Raw genomic sequence first — 26,574 nt, 5'->3', positions numbered from 1 at the left:
AGTGAGATGCTCCAGTGAAGGGTGTGCCTTATGACATTGGAGACACCCCTTCAGATCTCTAATCGCTGCAGCGATCTCTGGAGTCCACCAGGTTACCATCTTCCAATGAGGAGGATCCTGAGGAAGAAGGGCTGACTTGGTTGGCTGCCAAAAGAATGGTTGCTACTGAATGCAGAACTGCCACATCGATACCGCCATTCGATGGGGAGCTAAGGACAACAGCAGAAGTGAACCCATCCCAGTCAGTGTTATGGAGAACCCTTCTGGGCGGGTGTCCAGGGAGCAACACTGAGGGAGGGACAGGAAGATCAGGAAGTAGTCATTACCACACAGGTCATCGTGGACCCTCCAGTGGATAAATGGCAGATGGCGAGGACTGCAAAAGGAGATCTCAGTGGCTGAAAAGGTTCATGGTGCCACATTGATGTGTGTGGGGGCACCAGAGTTCAATAGGCGAAGATAAAGCTGCGACAGTAAAGTTTTGATGTCTTTTCCATGGCCAGGGATCATTGAGGGGAGCTGAGAGAGCAATGCAGACAACAAACCCTGGGACACGACGTCATCAGGAAGGAGTTAAACATTACAGATGGTAAAATCCTAAGGTCCCATTCCTGAACAGCCACAGCCTCCAAAAGCATATCAATAGGCAAAATATTACTCTAGATAGAGTCCATCATATATGTAAAAACTCCACCCAACACCCTTTCGTAGTCGGTATGATTATTAAAATAATCTTGGTAGCCACAAAGGGCTGGGGTTTGAATTGCTGGAAACCATGTTTCCTGTAGGGCAATACAAAATGCAAGGTATGTGCTTAAAAGCTACAGTAGCTTAGCCAGGCAATGAAAAAGAAATCTTTTATAATTCCACTGGAGGATACGATTGTCTGAATACTGTGGGGGCATGAAACTGTGGGGGGACAAGTTATGGCCGAGGGTCATGTACTGCCACCAGTTGAGACGTCAGGGCATTGACTGGTACAGGTTCTGTGGCACATTCCCTGGGGAGATATGGTGTCTCAGGGGCCACCAGGACCTCCACCTTGGGCACAGAAGGAGTAAATGTGTGGTGGTTTCCTTTGCCTTAGAGGAGTTTTTTTTTTTTTGTCGTCCTCCTCCTCCTCAGAAGACAACAACTCAAAGTTTCCCTGAATTTGTTTCAGGGACAGAGAAAGAATGAGCAGTCCGACAGCCAGCAGCCTGTTGTTCCTTCAGCCACTTGCTGGTGTCTGGCTGTGAGCTAGTAGGAACCATGGAAGGAAGAATCCCAAGGGATCTCTTCCTAGCTAGAGAATATGGAGGATGAGGGACCTCTGGCAGGGGGATAGGAATCAGTGCCCCAGCAGGTGCGGAGCCAATGCTCCCGAAGTGGAAGCACTAGAGGGGCCCCCAACCCCCTGGGGACATGTATCAGTGGACGACTCTGAGGGCCCAATGCACAAGGCCCAACAGACGAAGGTATTGTGGACAGAGAAGGTGACGACATTGCAGCTGTAGGCTAAGTTGTCTGGGATTGAGATGCTCATATTTTTTCTGAACTCTTGATATGTGATCCAGGGTTTTATACTCATGGATTTTCTTCTCACGCTTAAAAAAGGAGCGATCTGGCGAGCAGGGATAGTGGAGCTAGCCACAGTCTACATGGATGGGTTGAGGGTCACAAGGAATGTTCACAGGCAGTGGACATCCACAATCCCTGCAAGCAGATGTAGCAGTGAAACAGGAAGACGTATGTCCGAACTTCATACAGCTGAAGCATCTCACACAAGGAGGAACATATGGTTTCACGCCACACTGGTAGACCATCACCTTGACCTCAGGCAATGTATCACACTCAAAAGCCAAGATGAAGACCCCAGTACAAATTCTGTTATCTCTTGGTCCCCACATACTGTCGCTGTAAGTTGGTCTGTAGTTCACCGCCAGTTTGCAGAAGAACATCACCGTGAAAGATGACACCCTGGACTATTTTGAGAAACTTGTGGGGAGTGACAGTCACGGAATCTCACCCAACTTTTCGCATGAGAGCAGCACCTGTGACGAGGCAGAAGTTGATATTTTAATGAGGAGGGTACTGCTCTTCATCTTAGAGATGACTGCCACTTGTCTGTATCTGTCCTCAATGTATTCCACAAAAAATAAAGGCTTTGTGGCCGAAAAGATATCCCCATCAGTCCTGGTATAGACGACGTATTGGGGGGGAGGATTTTGCTCCTTGTCATTTTGTCATGCACTCCTCCCACATTGTGGCAAGGGGAGGGAATGTGGTGGGATTGTACTTTGTTGCACCATATGAGACCTTGCCATTTGAAGATACTGTTGGGGCCGTGTGACCACTACATGCCTTGTTTCCCCCCCACTGTGAGTGGGGGCTCTCCCCATAGGCGCCACCCCGCCACGCCAATGGGTACCTGGCCAATAAGCCACTGCTGGGAATCCCCAAGCCCCAGTCATGACAAGCACACACTCCATGGCATACAGGGGGAGTGTGCAGCACAGGCACCAACAGCGCGATCCCTGCGTGGTCAAAGGGCTAACACTGTGCAGGTACTTGATGACCCCAGTCCCACAACGGGATGGCTACCATGCTGGGCTTTGGGTGTACTGTGACGACAAGAAGGAAGGGTGACAGGGTGAAAGGGCACAGAGGCAAAGCATACACCACAGTGAGCGACCTACCCTGCACGACACGCTCTTCTGTAAAATATGGAAAAGACGGCAGGCCAAACCCAATAATGGGGACCATATAATCGTTAATGGAAGGTGAAGTTGCACCAGGAATAAAACTAGAAATCAAGGCCGAAATCGTGAACCAAGCCCAAGCAGGGTCTGCAAAACCATGACCATCTGATAGAAAGTCAGAGAAGTGAAGAGATAACTTAAGTGTACATTTGTAGCATAGAAAGAGGAAGCAATTCTGCAAAGACTGGGGCCCCGTGGTAGTCAAATACGCACTCACCAACGAGTGGTGAGCCCCATGGTGGGCAAATACATTTGGCAATGGACTTATTCATGGAATCAAGAGCTATCCCAAGAGGAAAATAGGCCGTAATTTTTTTAAATATTGTATAGACGATGGTATTCATCACAATCTATGAATATGTGTACAATGTCATCGTCAATGGGGCAGAAGTAACAATTTGAAAAATGAATGAACTGTAACAGATGTCTCGTTTTACTGGTATTCATATAATCTGCACTTAGTCGTAAGAGTAACAATCTCTCTTCTCGTGAGCGCCAAGCTGAGAAACCGAGGTTGGAGTGGAATTTGTTGCTGAATCGCCCAACACCATGTGCCTTTGATATTGCGGCCTATGTCCACTTACTTTGTCCATTAAGTTTTTGCTTGTCTGGAGAGCCTACTAGAAAAACACGGTATGGTAGGGGTATGTGGGTGGGAAGTACATACTGCACCAGTTTTGTCAGTTTATCTGCACGTTCGTTGTCCCTTATTTCAGCATGTCCCAGTATCAACTGAAAGTGAATCTGTTGACGCACCTCCTTCGCTCGACTGTGCTTCGCAGCATATCGTGTGCCAAAGGATTAAAGTTTCGTCTTCAGCTGCCCTCAAAGAGAATGTACGACATTCATCAAGTCAGTCAATACTAGGACCTTTACTTTTAAGTCGAGTATGTAAGGATAGCTTCATAAATGGCGTGCTACTACGCAGTTAACATCGACGCTTCAGTAGGCAACAGGAAAGATTGTCCACTCTCCTGTTCCATCGTCAAAAAATGAGGCTCGCTCAAAGACACACATTTTGGAACCATCCGTCTACAACGTGTACCAGTCATGTCAGTTATGATCGAACTTCGGCATTGTAGAAGCCCTCAGTTCACTCGGGTTTACGGATGTTTAAGTATATGACCATCATATACAGCACAGTGAATTTCTGACGAGACATCGTCTGCTTTACAGTGGTCTCAGCTTAATTTTTTTACCCTCTGTCGGGATAATATTTTAAAAACTATCCTTCGTATGGCTGACGAGGTAAGGCAGTCTCCTTACGTTTGCTGCAGAATATTAAGAGAGGAAATCCAAGAGCTGCTCTCATCCCGTTCATCCCACCTCCAGACATCCGTCCTGAATGTGCATCCAGACTGAAAAAGTCTAAGGCATTGATTGAATCTGAAGACCCACGCAATACACGGGAATCAGCCAGCAGTACCAAGGCTCAAGTCTAGGAAAAGCTTTCTCCATTCAACTGAAAGCCTCACTGAACGACCTTTGAACTTCAGAGTCAACTCATGACGTTCCAGATCCAGCCACCTTGCATGGTGGATGATCCCGACCGAAAGCCTCCCATCAGGTCACGAAGAAAGTCGGTCAATATGGAAGACCCTGAACAGCCTGCGTTCTGGAGTTGGAAGAACGAAGACCAACTTGAAAAAGTGGGGATTTGCATGCGATTCCACAGCATGTGAATGTGGTGAACAACAGACAACGAGGCATCATCTTGTCTGCAGTCTATGGCCAACGTCATGCACGCCACAGGATGTCATCGATACCACCAAGGAAGCATGCGAAGTTGCTGCATACTGGTCACGCTGCATTTAATTGTAATGCTTATAGTGCCATGTTTTGGAACATTTTGTATAACTTGTAAGCTAGAGTGTGTGTTTCTGACACGATTAAATAAAATTCTGTTCATCAGCACTATAGCGACGCATTTCTTTGGTATGACGATATCTGAATCTTTTCGGAGGCGTTTTAATAGGAGCTGTCCCTGTAATCGTTGCGGCGTATTGTCGTGTGAACAACTTTCTCCGTTAAATTTAAAGGCAGCGAATAAGCCCTGTCTCGAGTTGAGATGAGCGCTCTCCCGATGGCGACGGTTGCAAGTCGCGACAAGACGTGGCCTTGGGGGCAATGAGGGTGGTTACAAGAGCCCGAAGAGGCGCTTCCTCTTTGCCATCGCCCTAGTTCCAGGCAAATGCACGAATTCGCAGTACACGAGACCTTTATTTTAAATGCTACACTTCAAGTTGACTGCATAATCGTAGTGAATGTGTGTTTAACAATCTGCACTTTACAAGTGCCCGCCTTGGATGTGGTTAGGGATTGACTAAACTATTATTCTAACATGTAGCAGTCTCGTTTATATCGAAAAGCAACGAAATTTGGGGTTTAACGTCGCATCGATGATGTGGTCATCAGCGATACATGCATAATCTTGGAATAGGAAAAGGATTCGGGGCTCGGGCGTGTCCTTTTGAAAGAAACCATATCCCGTCATTCTTCTGACGCAATTTAAGGAAATTTCACAAAAAATCTAAATCTGATGGCTGGACGGGGGTCTAAACCGCTATCCTTCAGAATGCAAGTCTAGTGTCTTAGCATTGCGCCACCTCGCTCAGTCGCGTAAACCATCCGCGAAGTGTTTTATGCTCCGCGACCAGTGTAGGCTACAGATTGCCAAAAGTGCAACATTGGTATCAGTAAGAAAGAGTCCTTTTCTCTAAATAGTTTTATAGGATACGAGCCTAGAAATACGTGATTTTATTGTAGGTGGAATCAGGCCACCAGGAGGAATCCTGCGGCTGAATTACTTCCGTGATTTTCAATAAATAGTTAAAAAGTATTGTTATAAATGACGAAATTTAACAAAAAAACTATATCTGATGGCTGGACGGGAGTCTAAACCGCCATCCTCTCCGCGTAGGATGGGCATTCGCGAAGGAAGGACCGCGTGCGTGCGCCATGAAAGTTGCACCGAGATGATGATAACTAAAAACTATAAGAAATCGCCGACTGCAATTTCAATTTCACCTAGTTCCTAGTTTGTCTGTAATTCTTGATTGTCGTCGTCGTCATTCCGAAGCCTAGTTTGATGCACCTCTCCGCGCTAGTCCATTTTCTGCAAACCTCTTCATCCCTGCATAACGACTGCAGCCAATGTTCATTTGAACCCGTTTAGTGTATTCGAGTTTTGGTCTCTCTCTCTCTCTCTCTCTCTCTCTCTCTCTCTCTCTCTCTCTCTCTCTCTACAATTTTTACCCCCTCCACACTTCCGTCCATAACGAAATTTACTGTTCCTTGATGCCTCACGCTCTATACCACCTTTTTAGACATGTTTTGCCACACATTTCTTTGTCCTGCAATTCGACTCAGTACCTCCTCATCAGTTATCCGTCTAACCGTCTGCATTCTTCTATAGCACCGCATTTCAAAATCTATTCTCCTACTGTCTTGAGTTCCTTATCGTCCACGTTTCACTTCAGTACTAGGCTACATGCCATACAAAAGCTTTCAAAAAAAAAAAAAGAAAAAAAAAAAAAAGACTTCCTAAGACTTAAATTTATATTCAGTGTTAGCAAATTCCACTTTTTCAGAAATGCGGTTCTTGCTATTGCCAGTCTTCGCTTTATATTCTCTCTACATCAGCCATCGTCAGTTATTTTGCTACCCAAGTAGCAAAAATCAACTGCTTTTAGTATCTCATTTTCTAATCTAATACCATCACAATCACCTGGTTAAAATCGACTAAAGCCCATTACTCTTGCTTGACTCAGGGGATTACAAGGGTCTCAACAGCTAGGTCATCAGTCCTCTCTTCCTTTAATAATCGACGCTTAAAGGATTTTATGACGAGGAAATAGCTTTCAGCACAAAAATGTTATAAACTACCGTGGAGTTGGGGGACGTGGACTGGCCAGAAGCAGCAAGCGGTCGCCGCCCGCGCCCACCCAACCACTCACCGGGCTATGTAGTGCTGCCGAGTGCAGCGCGATGTCAACTTTCACACCAGGTCGACAGTTTCCCCAGTCACAAAATGTTGAAAAGCAAAAACCATGACAAGAAGAACGAATATAAGAGCATGAAGAAGCTCAAAGTGCCGTTTTCAACCTTATTTATCTTTCCAAAACACATGCAGTGTTCTTCCAGCAAAATCGTCATAATTGAAATGTTGTCCATCTGAACTAACTGTCAGATCACTGGTACAATGTTCACGCCACATAGTACACACAGCGCACGGTCGGGTAACCAAGAAAACGGGATATTTGAGTTTTCGTAAGCGAAGTGGCAAAGCGTCTTTAAACCTGCGATCGCGTGACAGGAAACACAGCATGCAAATATATTATCAGACGAAGAGGTCCTCCTTACAGATTCAAAACGCTCCTGTGAAATTAAACAATGTCGCGGTACGCAAAGGCGTCCCCTTTATGAATTATTTTTTATATACTTGCTGCACAAAATGGCCATCACAAGCAACTAACACGAGGGGGCATACAATAAGTAGTGCAACACTTTTTTTGGCCAATTTATGTTGAAAAATGCTGACTGTTGTGGCACATCGTGGATTATTCCCGCTTCAGCGCCTATAGTTTTATCAAATTCCGATTGGTGGCAGCGCTATACGTAGCCTTCAAAATACCGTCTATAACAGAGGAGCATTCCAGCCGGAGAGCTGTCATTGAGTTTCTTTTGGCGGAAAACCAAAGCATCGCAGATATTCATATGCGCTTGCAGAATGCCTACGGAGACCTGACAGTGAACAAAAGCGCGGTGAGTCGCTGGGCGAGGCGTGTCGTCTTCGCAACAAGGCCGCGCAAACCCGTCCGATCTCCCGCGTGCCAGCAGGCCGCACACAGCTGCGAAACTGAAGAAAAAACTGCACCGTGTTCGTCGCCACAAAAATGCAAACGCAAGGCCTCACAGAAGCCTGCGCATTCGAGAGAAGCTCAAAGAACTACACAGGACTGTTGTTCTTCATTCACCCTACAGCCCGGGATCTCGCTCCTTCCGACTGCCATCTGTTTGGTCCAATGAAGAATGCACTCCGCGGGAAGCAATACGTGGATGACGAGGTTACTGATGCATTAAGACGTTGGCTCCGACGCCGACCAGTAGAGTGGTATCTTGCAGGTACATAGGCCCTCCCGGTAAGGTGGAGTAAGGCCGTCGCAGAGAACAGAGATTATGTTAAAAAACAGCGTTTTGTGGCCAAAAGAGTGGGCAATAACATGGTCTATTGGAATCCTGAATAAAATCAACCTGCTTTCAAGAAAAAAGTGTAGCATTACTTACTGAACGCCCCTCGTATATTCGCTCCACACAACAAATTCAGCGCCTGCTCTGAAAATGAGCTCTCAGCTCGAAATAATCCAGATGTAAGTCAAACATCTAAATAGCAAAGCAAATGTGCGGTAATGGTTTTCTTTAAAAGCCGTAAGTCGCTTGGGGACGAAAAAGGAACCCATTACAGAGACGGAAATTCGAGAATGTAACAAGTCACTTCTCAACAGCCGGATTCTAGAAGCAATAGATGTAAAACCTTGTGGGAAAATTTGGAAAACAGTCATAACAGTTGGTACACACGCTAACGCGTGGAAAATATCTACTTAATTGTATGCCTATCATTAACATGCATGGCGCTACGCTAGATCCCATGATTCCTACTTATATCGACGCTACCCAAGAATGGATCACTGACATAAAAAACAAAAATCTGTGGATCGCGGCATAATTTTTATTTACAACAATATACTTGTGGGTTTTTGTTTTAGTGTGTATATGACTGCCTTCTATATTTAATATTATCACGAACCAGAATAATGGGAAAGGTTTGGAAGAGGTGATGACATAGCGACAGCCACAGTAGAGAAGAACACAGACAGGACTATGTGAGTCCGTCAACAAAAAATTGTTAACCAGACGGCAGAGAGCGGTGTGGACAGGTAGATGTGACAAGTATCGCACACCCAGCAATATGTCCACAAAAATTGTTCCAGTAATAAAACACGCTACAACCACTAATCCCGCTACACCATTAGAATTCTGTTATATTCTGCCATAAAACTAACATCAATTTCAATAAAAATCAGGAATCAGAGCGACATGCGACATAACTGGGTTTTTCCGGAAGGAAGGTTATGGTAACATCAGTGAAATTGAATTTAAAAGCTAAAATAATTGCCAAACAGCGGCTTCAGGCCTGCAAACGGTTTCCGTTATTAACCCTAGTAATATTAACGGGGAGTGGGAGGGGGGGTGGCGTTTACTTTATGTCCACCATTGAAAATACTGTATTCTAGAATAAGTTACTTTTTTATTTTATTTTTAATATCAAAGAGAGCCCTGCCCCTCCATCCGTTGTTAGTAAACGCTAGTGAAAATGCGTTGGTATTGCTACGATTAATTCCAAATAATTAAAATAATGAAAGTTATGCAGGACTGTAAGCAGTACCTTAGTATACTGGAAATTAAGCTTCATAGCTAACTCTGGTTCTCTTGTTGCAAACTCACTTTACACTCCGTTTGCTGCTAGCCATGGAGCCGAAAACTGTCCTCCAATAGAGGCGGCAGATTCGGGTGCACACTCGTGTGACGTGGGGCTCAACTGCATACCGGAATAATATGATGCTGCAACGCAAATAAACCGCACCCACACAATTGTGCGTATCGGGTCTGAAACGGTTAATTTGAATAAGCTTAAGATTTTACGCAAAGATTTAGGGAAACGGAAATATAATGCAGAACTCGTCCCACACACACTAACAGACAAACAAAAACAGGAAAGACGAAGAATTTCTGCTGAACTACTAGATAAGAGCCAGATGTGATTCCACATTTCTGTCCTGAATCATCGGTCTCGAAATAAATCAAACGACAACCTTCGAGCATGAAGAAATATCGATCGCACACTCTGATAATAAAGGGTTAGTTCAGCATCAGTATGTTCCTCTAGGACAAACAGTAAACCAAACTCTTTATATCGAAGTCTTTAAAAGTCTGTTGCGAGCTATACTTGGTGGGGGTATGGTGTCAGCGGTAGCCTGGCCAGCGGCAGTAGTGATCTTAATCGTGCTGCAAGCAGACCGTTCTCAACAGTGCCTGACACAGCAGGTGCAACTTGTGCCCGGATTCAGTCCCCGTATTATGATCGGTCGACTACCGCTGCTCGCGTAACACATCCATCTCGACGTACGTCTGTACTACGCGGACGTCCAGAAGCTGGTCCACAATTGCGAATATGTTCCACATACCACTGCCCAAAGCAGCGACGCAGCACCGATGCACGGTGGCCGACATGCGCAGCATTCCATCATTACGTCCACTCAGCTTCCCGGAGTTTCACAAAACGACCCCGTTCAAATGGCTGAAGCTGTTCAATAGGAGCACGTACTCGTCGGTGCGGCATGGTTGTGGCCTAAAATGAATGTTGCAAACAATGTTCTCTAAACTCGGCACAGTTACAGCCTGTAGAGCCATAATACAGTGACAAATCAATAACACTACAAACCCTCTGTACGCATATATAATACCCTGGTGCCACTGTACACAATCCCTGATGGTATCTTTTCCAGCAGTATAGAACCAATAATTTGCTAAAGTTAATAAAGGTTACGAAAAGAACAGAATTAACAAGAAGCACTTGGGAATATGGAGCTGAACACACGTCGCAATAGAGGCGGCAGAGAGGGGCAATAGCCGTGACTGAAGAAGAGAAATGGATATTCACATTTCTTACATATACAGTTTAACAGCTGAACACACCTTAAGGTGTGGAGCATGAAATACAGAGTTAACCACCATCACTTCCTGGCGTTTCTGCTCCACTCGAAAATACTACACGCGAAGGAAGATTATCGATACATTTCCGTATGAGCTTGAATTTTTCCGTTTTACAATCTTACTAAGTTCGTGAGATATGCTTGGACGAATGTGATATGTTGCTTGACGCTTCTTGGAACGTGCGCTTTCGTAACTTTTATATTAAATGATTCTGTTTAGTACAAACCCTCTCATTTAACGTCTACCCTGAAGCTCTGATTATCTTATGGCACTCCTGCGCAGCTTTTCCTTTCGACTTTTTCTGCCTCTTCTATTAATTATGCCCGTGAAGTTCCCAGACCGAAGGGCAACTCTTACGAACGGGCCACCGGGAAATTAACTTATTCGTGGATGAATTAAATTTCCTGAGAATTATACCTAGTATCTCAGTCTGGTATTTGCCAGGTCTTTGTATCCGTGGCTACTATCATATCTGTGTCTTTTTAGGACATATGTAGTTATCTTCGACCTAGTCGCACATCTGGCCTGCTGGCCCGTGAGGTTAGAGTTTTTCACCAAGCAACAGTTCGGAACATTAACGTACACGCCAGAAGTCAAGGGAGCCAGCGCGCTTTCTGATATACAAGTGCTGCTCGCATTTCTACTTAAACCACGCCATTTGCGATCCCCAGAGATGTGATAATCCGAGAGCATAAACAAGTGTTAAAAGCCAGCGGTATATGCCTGTAGTTATGCGCGTGTCCCTAGATCTATACCATTTTGTTCTAATAGTTTGAGTAGCTTCGTTGTTACAGTAATCTGCGGTGAACTGATACTATGAGGTGAACAAATCCTTTCACATAACCTACGTGGAATCGGCGTTCCTCAGGTATGGCGTCATTGTCTCTACTGAGTTATTCACAAATCCCTGCAATGCTCGTTACAGCGTTCGTGTAACCATGAAAAGAACGAACACCGGTACGAATCTTCTGCAGTGAACACCGTAAGATATGCGAAAACTTAATCAACAAAGTATCCCATCACGTACGACAATATGACGCTGCCATGCGCTGGAAGGGGAGAACGATTGGATAGCGGTCCCATCGACGTCAATTTGCGGATAAATGCCTGGATTTCGCTTAACCCTAGCAATACCAATATATTTTCCATAACGTGCATTACCAAGCGGAAAGGAGAGTGGAGTATGAAACTTCCTGGCAGATTAAAACTGTGTGCCGGACCGAGACTCGAACTCGGGACCTTTGCCTTTCGCGGGCAAGTGCTCTACCAACTGAGCTACCCAAGCACGACTCACGCCCCGTCCTCACAGCTATACTTCTGCCAGTACCTCGTCTCCTACCTTTCAAACTTTACAGAAGCTCTCCTGCGAAACTTGCAGAACTAGCACTGCTGAAAGAAAGGATATTGCGGAGACATGGCTTAGCCACAGCCTGGGGGATGTTTCCAGAATGAGATTTTCACTCTGCAGCGGAATCTCGGTCCGGCGCACAGTTTTAATCTGCCAGGAAGTTTCATATCAGCGCACACTCCGCTGTAGTGGAGTGGCAGTTAGGCTGGTAGTAGTATTAGTTGGTTTTCCTGTCATTTAGCCGGAAACTGCTAACACTTCGAAGCAAAGATGTTAGAATGAAAGTAAAGTATTAGCAGAGAAAAATACGTGTCGTTATCAGCATAAACTAACACACGACTAAAACGTGAATATACAATGATTACTATAACTGTACAATCGAGAGTACGAAACACTGACAGTGATCGATATAAATCACGTCATGCTTGGGACGAGGTTCTAAGATTCAGTTATGAACTCCACAGCTTAACAATTTGAGAGTTGCAACATTTTATAGACGGTCTTCAGCTAACGTTAAAAATCATCTAAACTAACAAAAGAAAATCGATATACAGATAAATTAGAAGATCTATTTGGTATTCAGCCAAGGAGATCCTCCTTCCGGAATCACTGTGACGCAGATAACTATTACCCGCAGGCCATCGTCTGAGAGAAGCTCCTGCGCGACGGACAGGTGCTATTTAAAACACTAGCCACGCGCCAGCGCCACGCGCCTGGCTGCCGCCTCGAGCCACAGCAGTTTCCGCTACCGCCCCTTCTGTCGAATTTTGCTGTTTGCAATAGATTAGTCCTCCGTAAACAAGCGTCTAATTCTTCTGTTGGCTGGTTTAGATGAGGAAACTGTTGACCGTCTTAACGAGCAAACCCCCCTACTTCAGTAATGAGCAGAATTGGAAACTTCAGAGAATCTATAAGTCTTGAATAATTGCTCCATGGAGTTCTTGCTGCGTCAAGATTGTCAGTCTCGAGCTTTCGACGACTTACGCCCTCGTCATCTCAGGAGGTAAGATTTCAGTAGGCCATTGGGTATTTTTGTTGGTCGATTAATGTTGTGGAGACGTCACAAAGTCCGCGCATTCGATGCTGAAAGACAATAGACAAATCAATTGAGTCTTCCACCATCTAACGAGATCGGCATCACTACCAGAGTTCTTCTGTCAAAGACATCGGCATAATCGCCGGTAGCACATGGAAGTTCCGTGACTTCGTGACGGCGCCATGAAATAAATTAGCTAACTAAAGTACCTAACGACCTACTGAAATCTAATCTCCTGACGATAACGTCGGAGCTCGAGACTGACAAACCTAGCGCGGCAAGAGGTCCGCGAAGCATTTACTCAAGATAGCCACCTCGAGAAACTACGACCTCATAGTCCAAATATCTGTTCTCGAGAATCAAAATGAATGAAACGTATCGGAGAACCTAGATCTTCAGCCTAACTGATAGGGCCGCTGTACACTTCAGCCACGCAGCCATCAGTTTTCGGTATCTAGCATGCCTTTGTCCATTTTGTGAGACTTATTTTTAAGGAAACTAAATATTTTTTCCTTGTTGATCAGAGGCTAAATTAAAAATTACACAACATTTTTCTAAAATATTTTATACCCTTGTCGTTTTACAACAATTCTTGAAAATTGATGAAAATTTTCAGTGAAATTCTATGTTAATGCATGATCCAAAATTTTCTTTAAATGCATAACCAATGCAACTTATGATTTATAAGCGTGCGCTCAGAACTGCCGTATAACAGGCAGCTGGAAACAAAAACTTTGATGTAACTATGTTAATGGCGGTTTAGCTCTATGGCAGTGGACTGAATTACTCTAAGAAACACCGGAACAGGCCACTTGTGGACAGCTTTATTTATGCGAAGACGAGTATCGAGCTTTCACCCGTTTTCATTTGGTGTGTATCTTTGTCTAGCAGCAACAGCAGCAGCAGCTGCAAGAGTTAGGTCGCCAGAAGGATTGTGTTGAAGTTATAAATATGCTACGCCGACTGAGGATTGGTGGAAGCCCGAAACGCGTCTTGGCATAAAGAAATACAAAAAGTGGCTGGTTGGTGTATATCTTCGAGCAATAAACACAGAAATATGCATCCGAGAACAGAGTACTTTCACGAGAACCAACAACTCGTTCTGGAGTCGAGTGCTGTCGACTCGAGGCGATCAGCAATGTAAAACGGGAGGTCTTGTACTCCGATGTGGTATTCGAGTACTCTACGTCGGCTCTCGCGAAAACAGAACACGTTGGAATCGAGAAATTCTCCGTTCTCGAATTGTCCAATACAGAAATACGGTCGTTTGTTGCAATAGGTAAAGCATGCAGGGCACGATTGCTGTGACGATATTAATGCGACCCAGTAAACAGCGTAGACCTGCTAACTCTGTCAAAGCTAGTAATGAAGTAAAGGGTATACTCACATATTCCCTGACGTTCTTGGTGCGGACGGCTTTGTAGGATGCATAGGCCGGGTACAGCGTTCCGAAGACGAGTCTGAGGACAGAATAAAGGAGCCGCATGTCAGACAAGTGCAGACTGGAGAGCGCTGGCCGGCGCTGGACCTGGAGGCGGCTGGACCCCTGCCAGGGAGGGGCGGCTGCCAATCAGCGACTGCACAGCTCGGCTCAGCTCACGTGCAACACTGCTCACTACCCTTAACACCTCAGCAACTAGGCTCCAGAGATTTTGCAAGATCGTACCCACATGCAATAGTGTAGTAGTAGTAGTAGTAGTAGTAGTAGTAGCAGCACAGTTATAAAGAGGACGGTTCAGTAATTTTCTATACAGGGTGAATCGCCTAAAACTTGCACCGCAAGTATTGCGGAAATGGAAAGTGCTATTGAAGTGCATTTTCCACATAATGACTTGATAGTCAGAGGCTAGTACTGTTAGCTAGTAAACAGAGAGTAATAATATTTAGAAAGTGTATTTTCTATGCAAACACAAACCTTTTCAAATGGAACAATGCCTATGGATACTAACAAATTAAAAGTAGTGTAAATTAGAATCCAGTGGTGCTTGTTGCAGGATTCTAGTTCGAGTCGTTTGCGAGATAGCTTATTTTGAAAAGTTTCCATACCAACAACACTCGCGTCTGCCATTCAATATGCGTAATTATTAGGTGCGATAGTGTTATGTTTGCTTACAGGGTGCTTTTGCGTTCCTTCAGTGCACTGTGTCCGCCCCGACAGCTCAGTGGTCAGAGCGACGGAGTTTCATGCCAAGCGGCCCAAGTTCAATTCCCAGCTGGGTCGGAGATTTTCTCCGCTCATATCTCCACCACCACCACCACCACCACCACCACCACCACATTCCCATCGACACCTGAGTCGCCGAAGTGGCGTTAACTCAAAAGGCTTGCACCAGGCGACAGGTCTACCCAATGAGGGGGCCCGAGCCACACGACATTTCCAGTACACTGTGACTTGCTAGTCAGTGACAGCCCAAGCAGTAGGTCGTGAGAAGACGATATCATTTACCAATGCAGAAAAAGCCGACATTCTCTGGGTGTATGGAGAAGTAGGAAGAATGCAGTTTGTTCTTGTGCGCGTACGCGGCAAGACATCGCAATAGACGTCAGCAATCCCGGCAATTATTTATTCATTCAGCCAGTTACGAGAAAGTGGTAGTCTAACACCCAGATAACGTAACAGAAGGAAGCAAGTGATGACGGAAGAAGCAGACTTTAATATTCTTGCTGCTGTTAGTTTATCCGCACGTTAGCTCCCGCGCAATTGGACGAGGAAGTCGCGCGGGTCAGACAAGTGTCCTACGTATTCTCCATCGACATCGGCTCCATCCCCATCGCATCTCTCTGCATCAGTAACAGCATGGAAACGGTTATGCACATGAAGATAGGATACTACAGAGATACCTTTTATCTTGCTCAATGATAAGCCACGTTTACCAATCAAGGCTAGGTAAACCACCGAAACAAGCACTATTGGTCAGTTGACAATCCCCGTTGGCTTCTTCAGGTGGAACGTCGGCGTCCATGGAGTGTAAAGGTGTGCTGTGGGATAGTGAACCATCAGCTCATAGGGTTATGTTTCATAGACGGAATACTGCACGTGCATAATTGTAGCCTCCTAACAGACCATCTTCCGCGGATGCTAGAAGCCGTTCTTCTGCAGACTAGGAGGAACCTGTGGCACCAACATTATGGCTATCCGGCATGAAGTACTACAGCATTTCTACAGGAGTTGTTCCCAAATCGTTGGATTGGCTGCAGAGGGCCTGTCCCTTGGTCAGCCCGTCCCCCGGATTTAAAGCTTGTAGACTTTTTTTCTTTATGGGAAGCTGAAAGACGCTGTCTACAAGGACTTACCAACTACACCTGATATAGAACAACATATTATTGCAAACTGCTCGGACATCTCCACTGGAATGCTAGCACGCTTGCAGCAATTGTTCCATACAAGACTGGAAGCGTGTATTGCCGCTGCCGGTGGTCATTTTGAACACAAGCTGTGATGGTCAGTTGTCTCGTTACTGGTTAGAATCCGCATAACTTGTGTATGCACTTGTATTTTGAGAAGTTCCACACTAACACTTGTTTAATCCCTATGGTAGCATACTCTAAAGAACAACACGATATCAATTAAAAGACTAACTAGAATTCTGCAACAAATACCACTGCCATTTTAATTTACCCTACTTTTGGTTCGTTGATGTCAAAGGCATTTTCTATTTAAAAATGGTATGTTTGCACAAAAAATGCAATTTTTAAGTATTATTACCTTCTATTGATTAACTAACAACACGAGCCCCTATGAAAACCGCAAACCAATAGTTTCCATTTTCGCAATATTTGCGGGGCAAGTTTTAAGTGATTCATTCTGTGTATAGGGCGATTCAGCTAAGCTGTTCATGTCAAATATTGCTGGAATCATTTAAGTAATCGTAATTCTGTTCTAACGCAGATGAATTGTGAGAAAGTCCTCACTAATTGACGTATAGTTACTTTTCATAGCTACATTAATTAGACACACATCTGTATCAACATTTTCAAATAGTACTACAGTAATTTCTGCAAGAAGTGTCGTAGTTCTGGAAGAGTAATTTAACGAAGTTTCGTTCTTCAAAATCCGATTAACATAAGGTCCATTCAAAAAGAATGGAGCCGGGGGCTGTAAAGCAGAAACCGCTGACAGGATCGTCATGTCATTGGCGCAGCCCCCGTAAAAGCGCTGAGGTCCCAAACTTGGCGCTAGAGGAACACGCGCGCGAACACCCACGTTACGACAGAGCATTCACAAGGAGACCAAAAGGCAACAAGATTTTTGCAATTTTTTATGTTTATGTTACGTGAAGTTTAGAACTGAAGTATCAGTCTCTCAAAGCGGCTCGATGCAACCCTCCATAATTCTCGAGAGAATGGATTTGAAGTTTTCCGAGCTCTTAAGTAGTCTAAACTAGATCGATTTTTCGACTGGCACTGTTGCTCTGTGGTAGAGAATTTGTCTAACATGTAAGTGGTCAGCGTTCAATTGCTGGCCAACGCAAATTTTAAACAGAGGGGCATGTTGCATGTGCATTTCCGTGAAGCGTAAAGCGTGTAAAGACGGAAAAAATCGGTAGCACTCTACACTGGTAATGGACGATCTCTGGTTCGAGTCTCGTTTCGCTCTTTTTTTCATCGTCTTTTGCTCAGTTCGAATACCTGCGTCACTTAACCATAAAATCCATTAAATATATGCTTATTAGCACATATCTAATTGTAACATCTATGAAAAACGCACTTTTTCTAATTACATCTCTCACACAAAAATTCAATTTTCATTTCAAACAGATTCTTAATTACTGGTATCAGTTTTTTTACAACAATTGCTAATAAAGATCATTGAAACTAAAAAAAAAACAAATTTTTCATCATTAAGTATTTTAACCTTCACGAAAATTCTCGTAGAACTTGCACCTTTATTTAAAAATGTGTCAAAGTGGGGAGTTTAACCCAGACTGCCCGTAAGACGGGCAAGCACTTTACCGCAGAGCCACGCTCCCTGTCGTTAAATAGACATCGCTATAGGGCATCTAAAGATTTTAAACACTATTTTCTCGAGAGCTGCATCGATCTGCTTTCGGGATTGATATTTCAGTTCTGAACTTCATGTATCACACATACTAAATGTTGAAAAACTCCGATTTCCAGTTACGTCCTTGTCAGTCGTGCTGAAAACAATGAAATGGATAATTCAATAGAAGAACGAATGGGAGTATTGCTTTTCCTGACAGCGGAAGAATTTGGGAAACGGAAACAACGAGGAAAGGCACAATTGTACTCCGAGCACTATATAGCGTTGCAACGGCCAAGTCGTGGCACGAGCGCTCAGGAAAGGATGTTAGCCAATGATGCACGGACGGGAACAACATACCATATTACCGATGCCATTGACCAGCAGGTGGACGCCCTCATTATTCAAGACTCGTGAGTTACGGTAGCATCCACTGTCACAGAGGCTGGACTCAGCACCGGAGGTGTTCACATCATCATTAAGGACAGACTGAAATTTCGCAAAATGTGTTGCCTAATTGGTGCCTCACTGGCTTCAGCCAATAGCGAAGGCGTGTCGAATACTATTCGATGTTTAACATATAAAGCGCTAGGCCACGGATGGGGTGGGGGTATGAGTTATTGTCCCGAGTGGCTGCTGGAGACGAGACATCGTGTTATCACTTCGAAACCGCGGCAAAACGACAAGGTCTCCAGTGTAAGCATGCAGGGTCGCCGCCACACGAGAAATCTAAAACCGTCCACACAAGTGAGGAACAAGTTATTGCTCACTTTATTTTTTGATCAAAAGGGACCCTTTCTGTCGACTTCTTGCACCGCGGCAGCTCACCCTAACAGCACGAACACTTAAGGAGCTCTTGCTAACATTCGAATGGGATGTCCAGTCACCCCGTCTCCCTGCGATCTCCCCATTTCTGGTGAACTAAAGAGGGTTTTGAGAGGCAAACGATTCATCGCTGACGACGATGTCAAGGAACCAGTTCGGAAATAGACCACAACGCAGTCCTAGTATTTTTACAAGAGCCAATCACCGCCTTGTGTCGCAGAGAAACAAGTTCCTCAATAGTGCTGCGTAGCAGTTTTGAAACAAAGGTAGAAATTTTTGTTTATAGGCCTGTGACTCGGTTTTTTTTTTTTAAATACCTATCATACTTTCCGAATAATTACTATATCTAGAACTTAGGATTTAACTGTTTTGAACATGAAACCGACTGCTGTTTACACGGAAGTTCGTAGTTTCTTACCCCAGTAAGGAACTGCTATATGTCATGTCGGTTATGAAGTAAAAAGCATTGCACAATTGTGATACCGGCATAAAAGGAGCACAGAGGTAATGTGGGTTTCATTCTGAATGTTCGTCCACGTGTATTTTACAAATCAGGAAAACCTAGATATGTTATTTCTTAACGGAGAGTGCAGAAGGAACACTAAGAGAAGTCCAGTTGTACGTTCAGAAGTATATCAACAGACTGTATCCAGACTTTTCCCCTTTCCCCTCCTCCCCCTCCTCCTCCTCCTCCTCCAGGACTCGGGAAGATATGAAGGCAGAATTGTTACCGTAGTTAATTAAGGAATGATCCTTGGATGCTATGTTCTTTGCCTTACAGTTGGCGTGCCAGTCCAATCACGCGGAGAGAAGTGTGATTAGTATCAGTTTCAACTGATATGTTTTACACTGTTCAGCTTTTATAAGTATAGACTGCGTCAATATGGAGTGCTCAAGCAGCCGTAAGTGACAATTCAGTATAACAACAGTAACTGCCGCACAAGACAGTAGCAGATTTGACGCTCGAAATAGATAAATCCTACGTTGTAAATGTTATAAATTCTCCGAAACTACAACTCTGATAATGAAGAGTGAAACGCCCTTGAATTTCCCTCTTTTAGAACTACAATATTAGCAGTTTAACTTCGCCTTTCAAATGGAAGTATAGTAATGTCAACAGGTCTGTATATTGCTATCAAAACTGACGAGACGACGTGCAGTGAGGCCTTTCCCACAATGCATGTGGGTGGAAACAATTTCGATACCTTAAACGGTTCCAAGAAAAAACAAACACACACACACACACACACACACACACACACACACAATGTCTAGTGTATAGACTTCTCATTTTCGGTAATGAGTTACTGTGTTTTTTTTCTGATTTTTTTGTCAGTTTCTAAATACCAGTACACAAATTAGTTTTCTGGATTTCTTCAGTACAAGAGAAAATTATTAGATGCAAAATGACCCATCGAAAATAGGTTACGTGGGGACAAAAGATAATCAGATCTTCGAGGCTACCAACTTCGACGATTAACACCCCATCAGAGAGAAGTGAAATCGCTTGAGAGCCTCTGAAACAAAAAAATTTTTCTGGCCTATCACCATACAGCGGAGATGCTGAGGGGCAGATAGGCACAACTTGTTTCAGTTGCCTGAGACTGCAGTCGTGTGTGCGAGTTGCGTTTGTGCGCGCGCGCGTGCCTGTGTGTGTGTGTGTGTGTGTGTGTGTGTGTGTGTGTGTCGTTGACGGAGGCCTTACTGGCCGAAAGCTTTAATTGTGCGAGTCTTTGTTGTACCTATCTGTGACTCAGCGTCTCCGCTATGTGGCGAGTGACAACTTTCAATTTCATTATATTGTTACATTCCATCCCGGATTTTCCATTGTTTGATTTTCTGGCCTGGTAACTTATGTCCAGAACGTCAAGAAAACTGTAATAACTGTTTACTTGTGGTGTTCGTCAGACATATAAGCTGCTTTACGGTGTCATTTGTCAAATCCGTGTCTTCTTATATTACTACAGGTGGCTGCAAATCACCTTGCGAAGCTGACAATATGTACACGTCGCGCCATCTGAAAAGACATTGCAGTCGCCTGGATGACTGGTTCCGTGATTTTCGCTGGAACTGAAATTTTGCTTTTAGATAGAAAAATGTGTGACGAGATGAAAGCTATACTTCACTCTGTTTATTGTGAAATTTGCCGCAGGTAACATTTAGTTCTTGTTTCCACGTACTTCAACATAGCTAGGCACCCACATCAGGTTCGCCGACTACGACCAGCAGGTACGTCTACAGAAGAAATTACTGAAAAAGTCCACAAGATTGCCGCTCATCTTCGGACATGTCATAGGTGTGTCTATGGATGCGGCAATTAACATTTTACATCAGTCAGCGATCAAAGAAATGTTAGCTCGATGGTATCGCTTGGTTGATGAATGTGGACGACACATCGAAGCTGTGTCTGCAGCAATTCAGGTCACATCCGAAGCAATTTTGCATCAGTTTCTTACTGATAACACACAGATTCGAACCACGAAAGAATTAAAACCACGAATTTCTACTGCTGTTTTAAAAATTATAAACAGTGTTTCCTTGCATTGGTAGCAAGACATTATAGTGACTACTAAAGTGTCAAATATACATAATAATTGACTTCAAGCATTTGAGACATCCTTTGAGATGCAACTGAAAGTAATTTAAAAATGGACCAGAAACTAATTTTCAGTCAGATGCGATTTTTCGGTTTTTCACTCAACAGGTCTGTCTTGAACAACAAATAACCACCACCACTGCTGTTCTAACAATGATTTTTTCCTCATTCTCTTTAGAGAAAAGTGTAACTTCTCAAGTTCAATGTTTGTTTCAACCATTCGTCTCCCAAATATCACTATTAGTCCATTTGCTGTTCACTTTACTGTACAGTTTCAGTGCCAGATCAGGTGCCTAAACTAAATCTCCACTCTGGAGCCCACAATAATAAAAGCCTGTTCAAAGAGAATCAAACAGAAAACAGAACTAAAATGAGAAATCTTAGAATTCTTAAGACATGTGCTATGACAATGGTTTAAACATACTCTTAGTTATATAAAGGCACGACGTGAAATGTTTCAGACCAATTCATCTTATATTAAAAGTCAGACTGCAATGACTAATCTGTAAACATATAATTGCACTATGTACATCCCCAAATACACTGAAGCACCGAAGAAACTGTTACAGGCATGCGTATTCAAATACAGAGATATGTGAACAGGCAGAACATGGCGCTGCGGTCGGCAAAGCCTATATAAGTGTGTGCCGCAGTTAGATCGATTACTGCTGCTACAATGGCAGATTATCAATATATGAGTGAGTTTGAACGTGGTGGTAACAGTCGGCGCACGAGCGATGGGACACACCATCTCCGAGATAGCAATGAAGTGGGGATTTTCCCGTAGACCTTTTCACGAGTATACCGTGAATATCACAAAGAGCGGAACCAACGACAACTCAAGAGGATCATTTAACGTTACAGAAGTGCAACTCTTCAGCAAATTGCTGCAGATTGCAATGCTTGGCCATCAACAAGTGTCAGCGTTCCAACCATACAACGAAACATCATCGATATGGACTTTCGGAGCCGAAGACCCACTCATGTACCCTTGATGACTGCACGAAACAAAGCTTTACGCCTCGGCTGGGCCCGTCAACATCGCCATTGGACTGTCGGTGACTGGAAACATGTTGTCTGGTCGGACAAGTCTCGTTTCGAATTATATCGAGCGGATGGACGTGTACATGTATGGAGACAACTTCATGAATCCATGGACCCTGCATGGGAGCTGTTCAAGCTGGTGGAGGCTCTGTAATGGTGTGGGGCGTGTGCAGTTGGAGTAATATGGAATACCTGATAAGTTATAACTCTGATAGGTGACACGTACGTAAGCATCCTGTCTGATTACCTGCATCTATTCTTGTCCATTGCACATTCTAACGGACTTGGGCAATTCCAGCAGGAGCATGCGACATGCCCCACGTCCAGAATTGCTACAGAGTGGCTCCAGAAACACTCTTCTCAGTTAAAACACTTCTGCTGGTCACCAAAATCCCCAGACATAAACATTATTGAGCATATTTGGGATGCCTTGCAACGTGCTGTTCAGAAGATGTTTCCATCCTCTCGTACTCTTACGGATATATGGGCATACCTGCAGTATTCATGGTGTCAATTCCCTCCAGCACTACTTCAGACATTAGTCGAGCCCATACCACAACGTGTTGCGGCACTTGTGCGTGCTATCGGAGGTCCTACACGATATAAGGCAGGTGTACCAGTTTCTTTGGCTCTGCAGTGTATATGGATCAGGACATCCGAAAAAATGTGCATATACCTACATTTTTCCAGAGTCTATATGTAAACGTAAATTGTGACGCCGTCTGCGTAGAAGACAGTGATGCGGACGTCTACCTTCACCTTCTGCGACATTGTTCCTGCAGCACACACGACATAGGTGCGCACTATCAGAACGGAAGCCTGCGTACACCGTTAGCCGACTGCCGGCCAGACACCGCAAACGGACTTCCGGTTTAAACGTGTGTCGCCACAGCTGCATCTTAATCATTACTGAACCGGTAAACTACCTCACCGTTTGAATGTTCCGCAGAACTTTCAACAAGGGGGAAAAACTTGTTGATGATGCCAATAAAATGTGAGTAGTGCTTATAAACAAAATTTTCTAGAATAACGTTGTGAAACGACAAGAGAGCCATAAACATACGAACGTTGTTGGATGTTAACAGAAGGCGAACACGAACCGTTTCGTGTTTATTTCGCAGGGTGGAGATGCGCTTGCACGTACCAAATGATTAAAAATTACACTGTTGTGACAATATCAGTGGTCTGTTCAACGTTGCAAGCCTAAATCACCACGATAATGTAATTAGGTTAGGTGTGAAAGTCTTCAACAACTCAGTTATTGGGCAGAGTATGTGAGGTTAATTTGCCTGAGTCCTCAGCACATAACTTTTGTTCCAAGTTTGAACCGTCGCGAGATTGCACTAAGTGATTTAAGGATCGTGATACTGTATCAGTAAGACAGTTATGGAAATTTCAGACAAAATCTTCCTAGGAAGCTTCCTAGATCGATGAACATATGACAGAAGCTTTCACTCCCGCAAACTGTCAGAGATCTCTTGTCAACTGATAGAAATTTGAACTAGTCTCAGTCGAAAACTTTAAGTGTAAAACCAAGTGGGGTTATCATAAAAAATTCTTAGAATTACATACGACATGAGAATCATCTAGCAGACAATATAATAACGAAAGGACAAAAAGTTTGGCTGTTTACAGGCTCTCATAAAATACGGCCCAGTGGTCGTTATCTAATCTTAATTGTCACAAATTCCTTGTTCGTTTCGTGCTCTGAAGTTTGTAGAAATTGTAAGTTTGTCACATTATTACTTCATTGTTCGACAAAGGCTGCTTTGTGGTAGTATTTTATTTCGCTGGACTAGTTTCGGGTGTTAACTGTCATTAGGGGTAACTGTATTACATAAGGCACCCATCTCTTACAACTTACTTACAAATAGCCTATATTGTGTTTTATGAATATAAAAGGCAAGTCAAACTGCAATGAATTGAAAAATCACATGTGCATAAATCACTACAATATACACTGTAAGAGTTGTAAGAGATGTGTGTCCTGGGTAATACAGATACCGCTAATGACGGCCAACACCCGAAACTAGACCGGCGAAATAAAATTCTACCACAAAGCACCTTTTTCATACATTTAGTTAATAAAATGACATTTACAATTTTTACAAACGTAAAGAAATTTGTGCCGAGTGTGAAAGCAAAAACGAGGACAATTTTCAAACTGTAGTGTTCCGCAAGTAAAGAAACTCCAGTTTAGATGCCTCTCCTAAACAGCAGGCTTCGAATCAACAATTTTGTCCTCGTTCCGGGACGGTACAATACTTTATTCCGTGAAACGACAAGGGTTCAGTTCCTGAACTATACTAGCCCTGCGAAGTGAAGATGTTGCCAATTGCATTGAACTTGCAATCGGAATATCTTCTTAGCAACATGGAGCAAGAATCTGAAGATGAACCTACAAACGGAATCTGTAGGCCCAAGCAATACTTGCAGTGATTCGATGGAACACACATGCAGCTAACAACTAACAGGCGGCAGGTTCGCAAGGACGCACTCTTCTCAGTGACACATATTCCCTTGCCTTGGGTGGGGTTTCCTACTGCGACACGCACCAACATACTTTTCAGCCACCCTTCCTCTATTACAGTGACAGAGATACAATAGGCGATAGGCGATAGATGACACATGAAACATTACGGACATAAAATAGCTCAGAACTAATGGCCGGATACTACAATTTCCACCGAGAACAATAGCAGAAGCCCAACAATGAACTTTGCCAACAGATTTTAAGCAACCAGCTCTTATTCACTGCAAGATTATTAAGTAAATGGCTTGTTGGCAATGCGACGCCCAGTAACGTGGGTTCTAGACAAATGAATAGTTGTGATGATTAAGACAACAACTCAGTTCTTCCTGTGCTCAGTTGTTAGTCGACATAACGTCACCCCAATGAGAACTGCCATAGCCATCACCATCTGTCACGATCTTTTAGCGTGTCTCTGCGACAAAAAACAACATTTGTGGAACACAATCTACGACCAGCTTAGAGACAGAAATGATGACCCTACAGGACCTGACCATTTTGCAGCACAATGCTCAAGCACATACAGTGCAAGCTGTTACTTATTTGTTTGACTAATGGGGCTGCTAAGTGCTCTACCACCTACTGCACTCCCCTGACTTAATCCCTCGTGATTCCAACTAAATTTCTAAACAGAGGGAAATATTTCACGGCATTCGATTCAGAACTGCTACAAATTCGTCGGGCAACATGCCGCGCCGCTCGAACTGTCAACACAACTGGCACTGCTACGAGTATCCTACGACTTCCACATCGCTGGCAACGGGTTATACACAATGCTGGTGACTACTTTGAAGGTCAGTAAAACTTTGAAACAAGTATCTATTTTGTACGAACTGTAAATAAATAGTTGCCATTATTAAAGTTCCAACCCTCGTGGAAGTGATGCCTGTAATGCACTCATTGAAATTTTGCAGGTAACAGCGATAAAATACAGGGAGTGGAAGGTTACCTACTCTTTTTACAGGAATTAGACTACAGTGTGAAACTGTACGGAGATGAAAGTGAAGCTGAGACGGGAGCGAGATAGGCTTGTAGACATTCATCCCTGTTAATCTGTGAACTGAGCTAGCAGCTAGAAGTAACCAAACGGAAATTTTCAAAGACAATTACAGTTCAGGAAGAAGCAATAAAATTGAGGTTTGTCAACAATATTTTAATTTTGTCACAGGCCGCAAAGAATTTGGAAGTACGACTGAATGGAACAGTTGGAGTCTTGAAGGGTAATAGTATGTAGTCTAACAGTAAGGTTGGTTGGTTGGTTGGTTGGTTGATTTATTTATTTATTTATTTATTTATTTTGGGCGAGGGGACCAAAGAGCGAGGTCATCGGTCCGATCGGATTAGGAAAGGCCATTTTCAAAGGAACCATACCGGCATTTGCCTGAAGCGATTTAAGGAAATCACGGAAAACCTAAATCATGACGGCCGGACGCGGGTTTGAACAGTCAACCTCCTGAATGCGAGTCCAGTGTGCTAACTACTGGGCCACCTCGCTAGGTTAACAATAACGCTACACTAAGGGAATTATATGATCCAATAAGATACTGAAAGTAGATGGCAGCACTAGGAAGGTTGGCGTGATCAAAAGTGATGCCTGCTATTTTTTGTGAAAACTCAAAGCTTTTTAGATAAAGCATTATTAACATTCTACACCTTTATTCATCAGGAATGCATATTTGCAGTCCTCTCCCCTAGAGGGT

General features: G+C 43.8%; 1 protein-coding gene across 6 annotated transcripts in view; it reads right to left on the bottom strand.

Annotated features, from left to right (window-relative positions):
* Positions 1 to 26,574, bottom strand: part of LOC124619921 (uncharacterized protein T19C3.4) — a 284,127-nt gene that overhangs the window by 140,096 nt on the left and 117,457 nt on the right. Inside the window, exons 2-3 of one of the 6 annotated variants that reach the window (XM_047146562.1) lie at positions 23,025 to 23,120; positions 14,286 to 14,358 (exon numbers count right to left, since the gene is read on the bottom strand). Coding sequence is in view for 5 of the 6 variants with exons in the window: in XM_047146559.1 (XP_047002515.1) it covers positions 14,286 to 14,358; positions 23,025 to 23,251 (300 nt within the window). In the remaining variant the exon portion in view is untranslated. Of the gene's footprint in view, positions 1 to 14,285; positions 14,359 to 23,024; positions 23,841 to 26,574 lie in introns of those variants that run through there. The other 5 variants (XM_047146559.1, XM_047146558.1, XM_047146564.1 and 2 more) reach the window with 5 other exon arrangements.

This window comes from Schistocerca americana, chromosome 6 (assembly GCF_021461395.2).
Source record: "Schistocerca americana isolate TAMUIC-IGC-003095 chromosome 6, iqSchAmer2.1, whole genome shotgun sequence".
NCBI classification, from domain to species: domain Eukaryota; kingdom Metazoa; phylum Arthropoda; class Insecta; order Orthoptera; family Acrididae; genus Schistocerca; species Schistocerca americana.
Note: the sequence above shows the minus strand (reverse complement) of the source record. Positions and strands in the feature narration are given on the sequence as shown.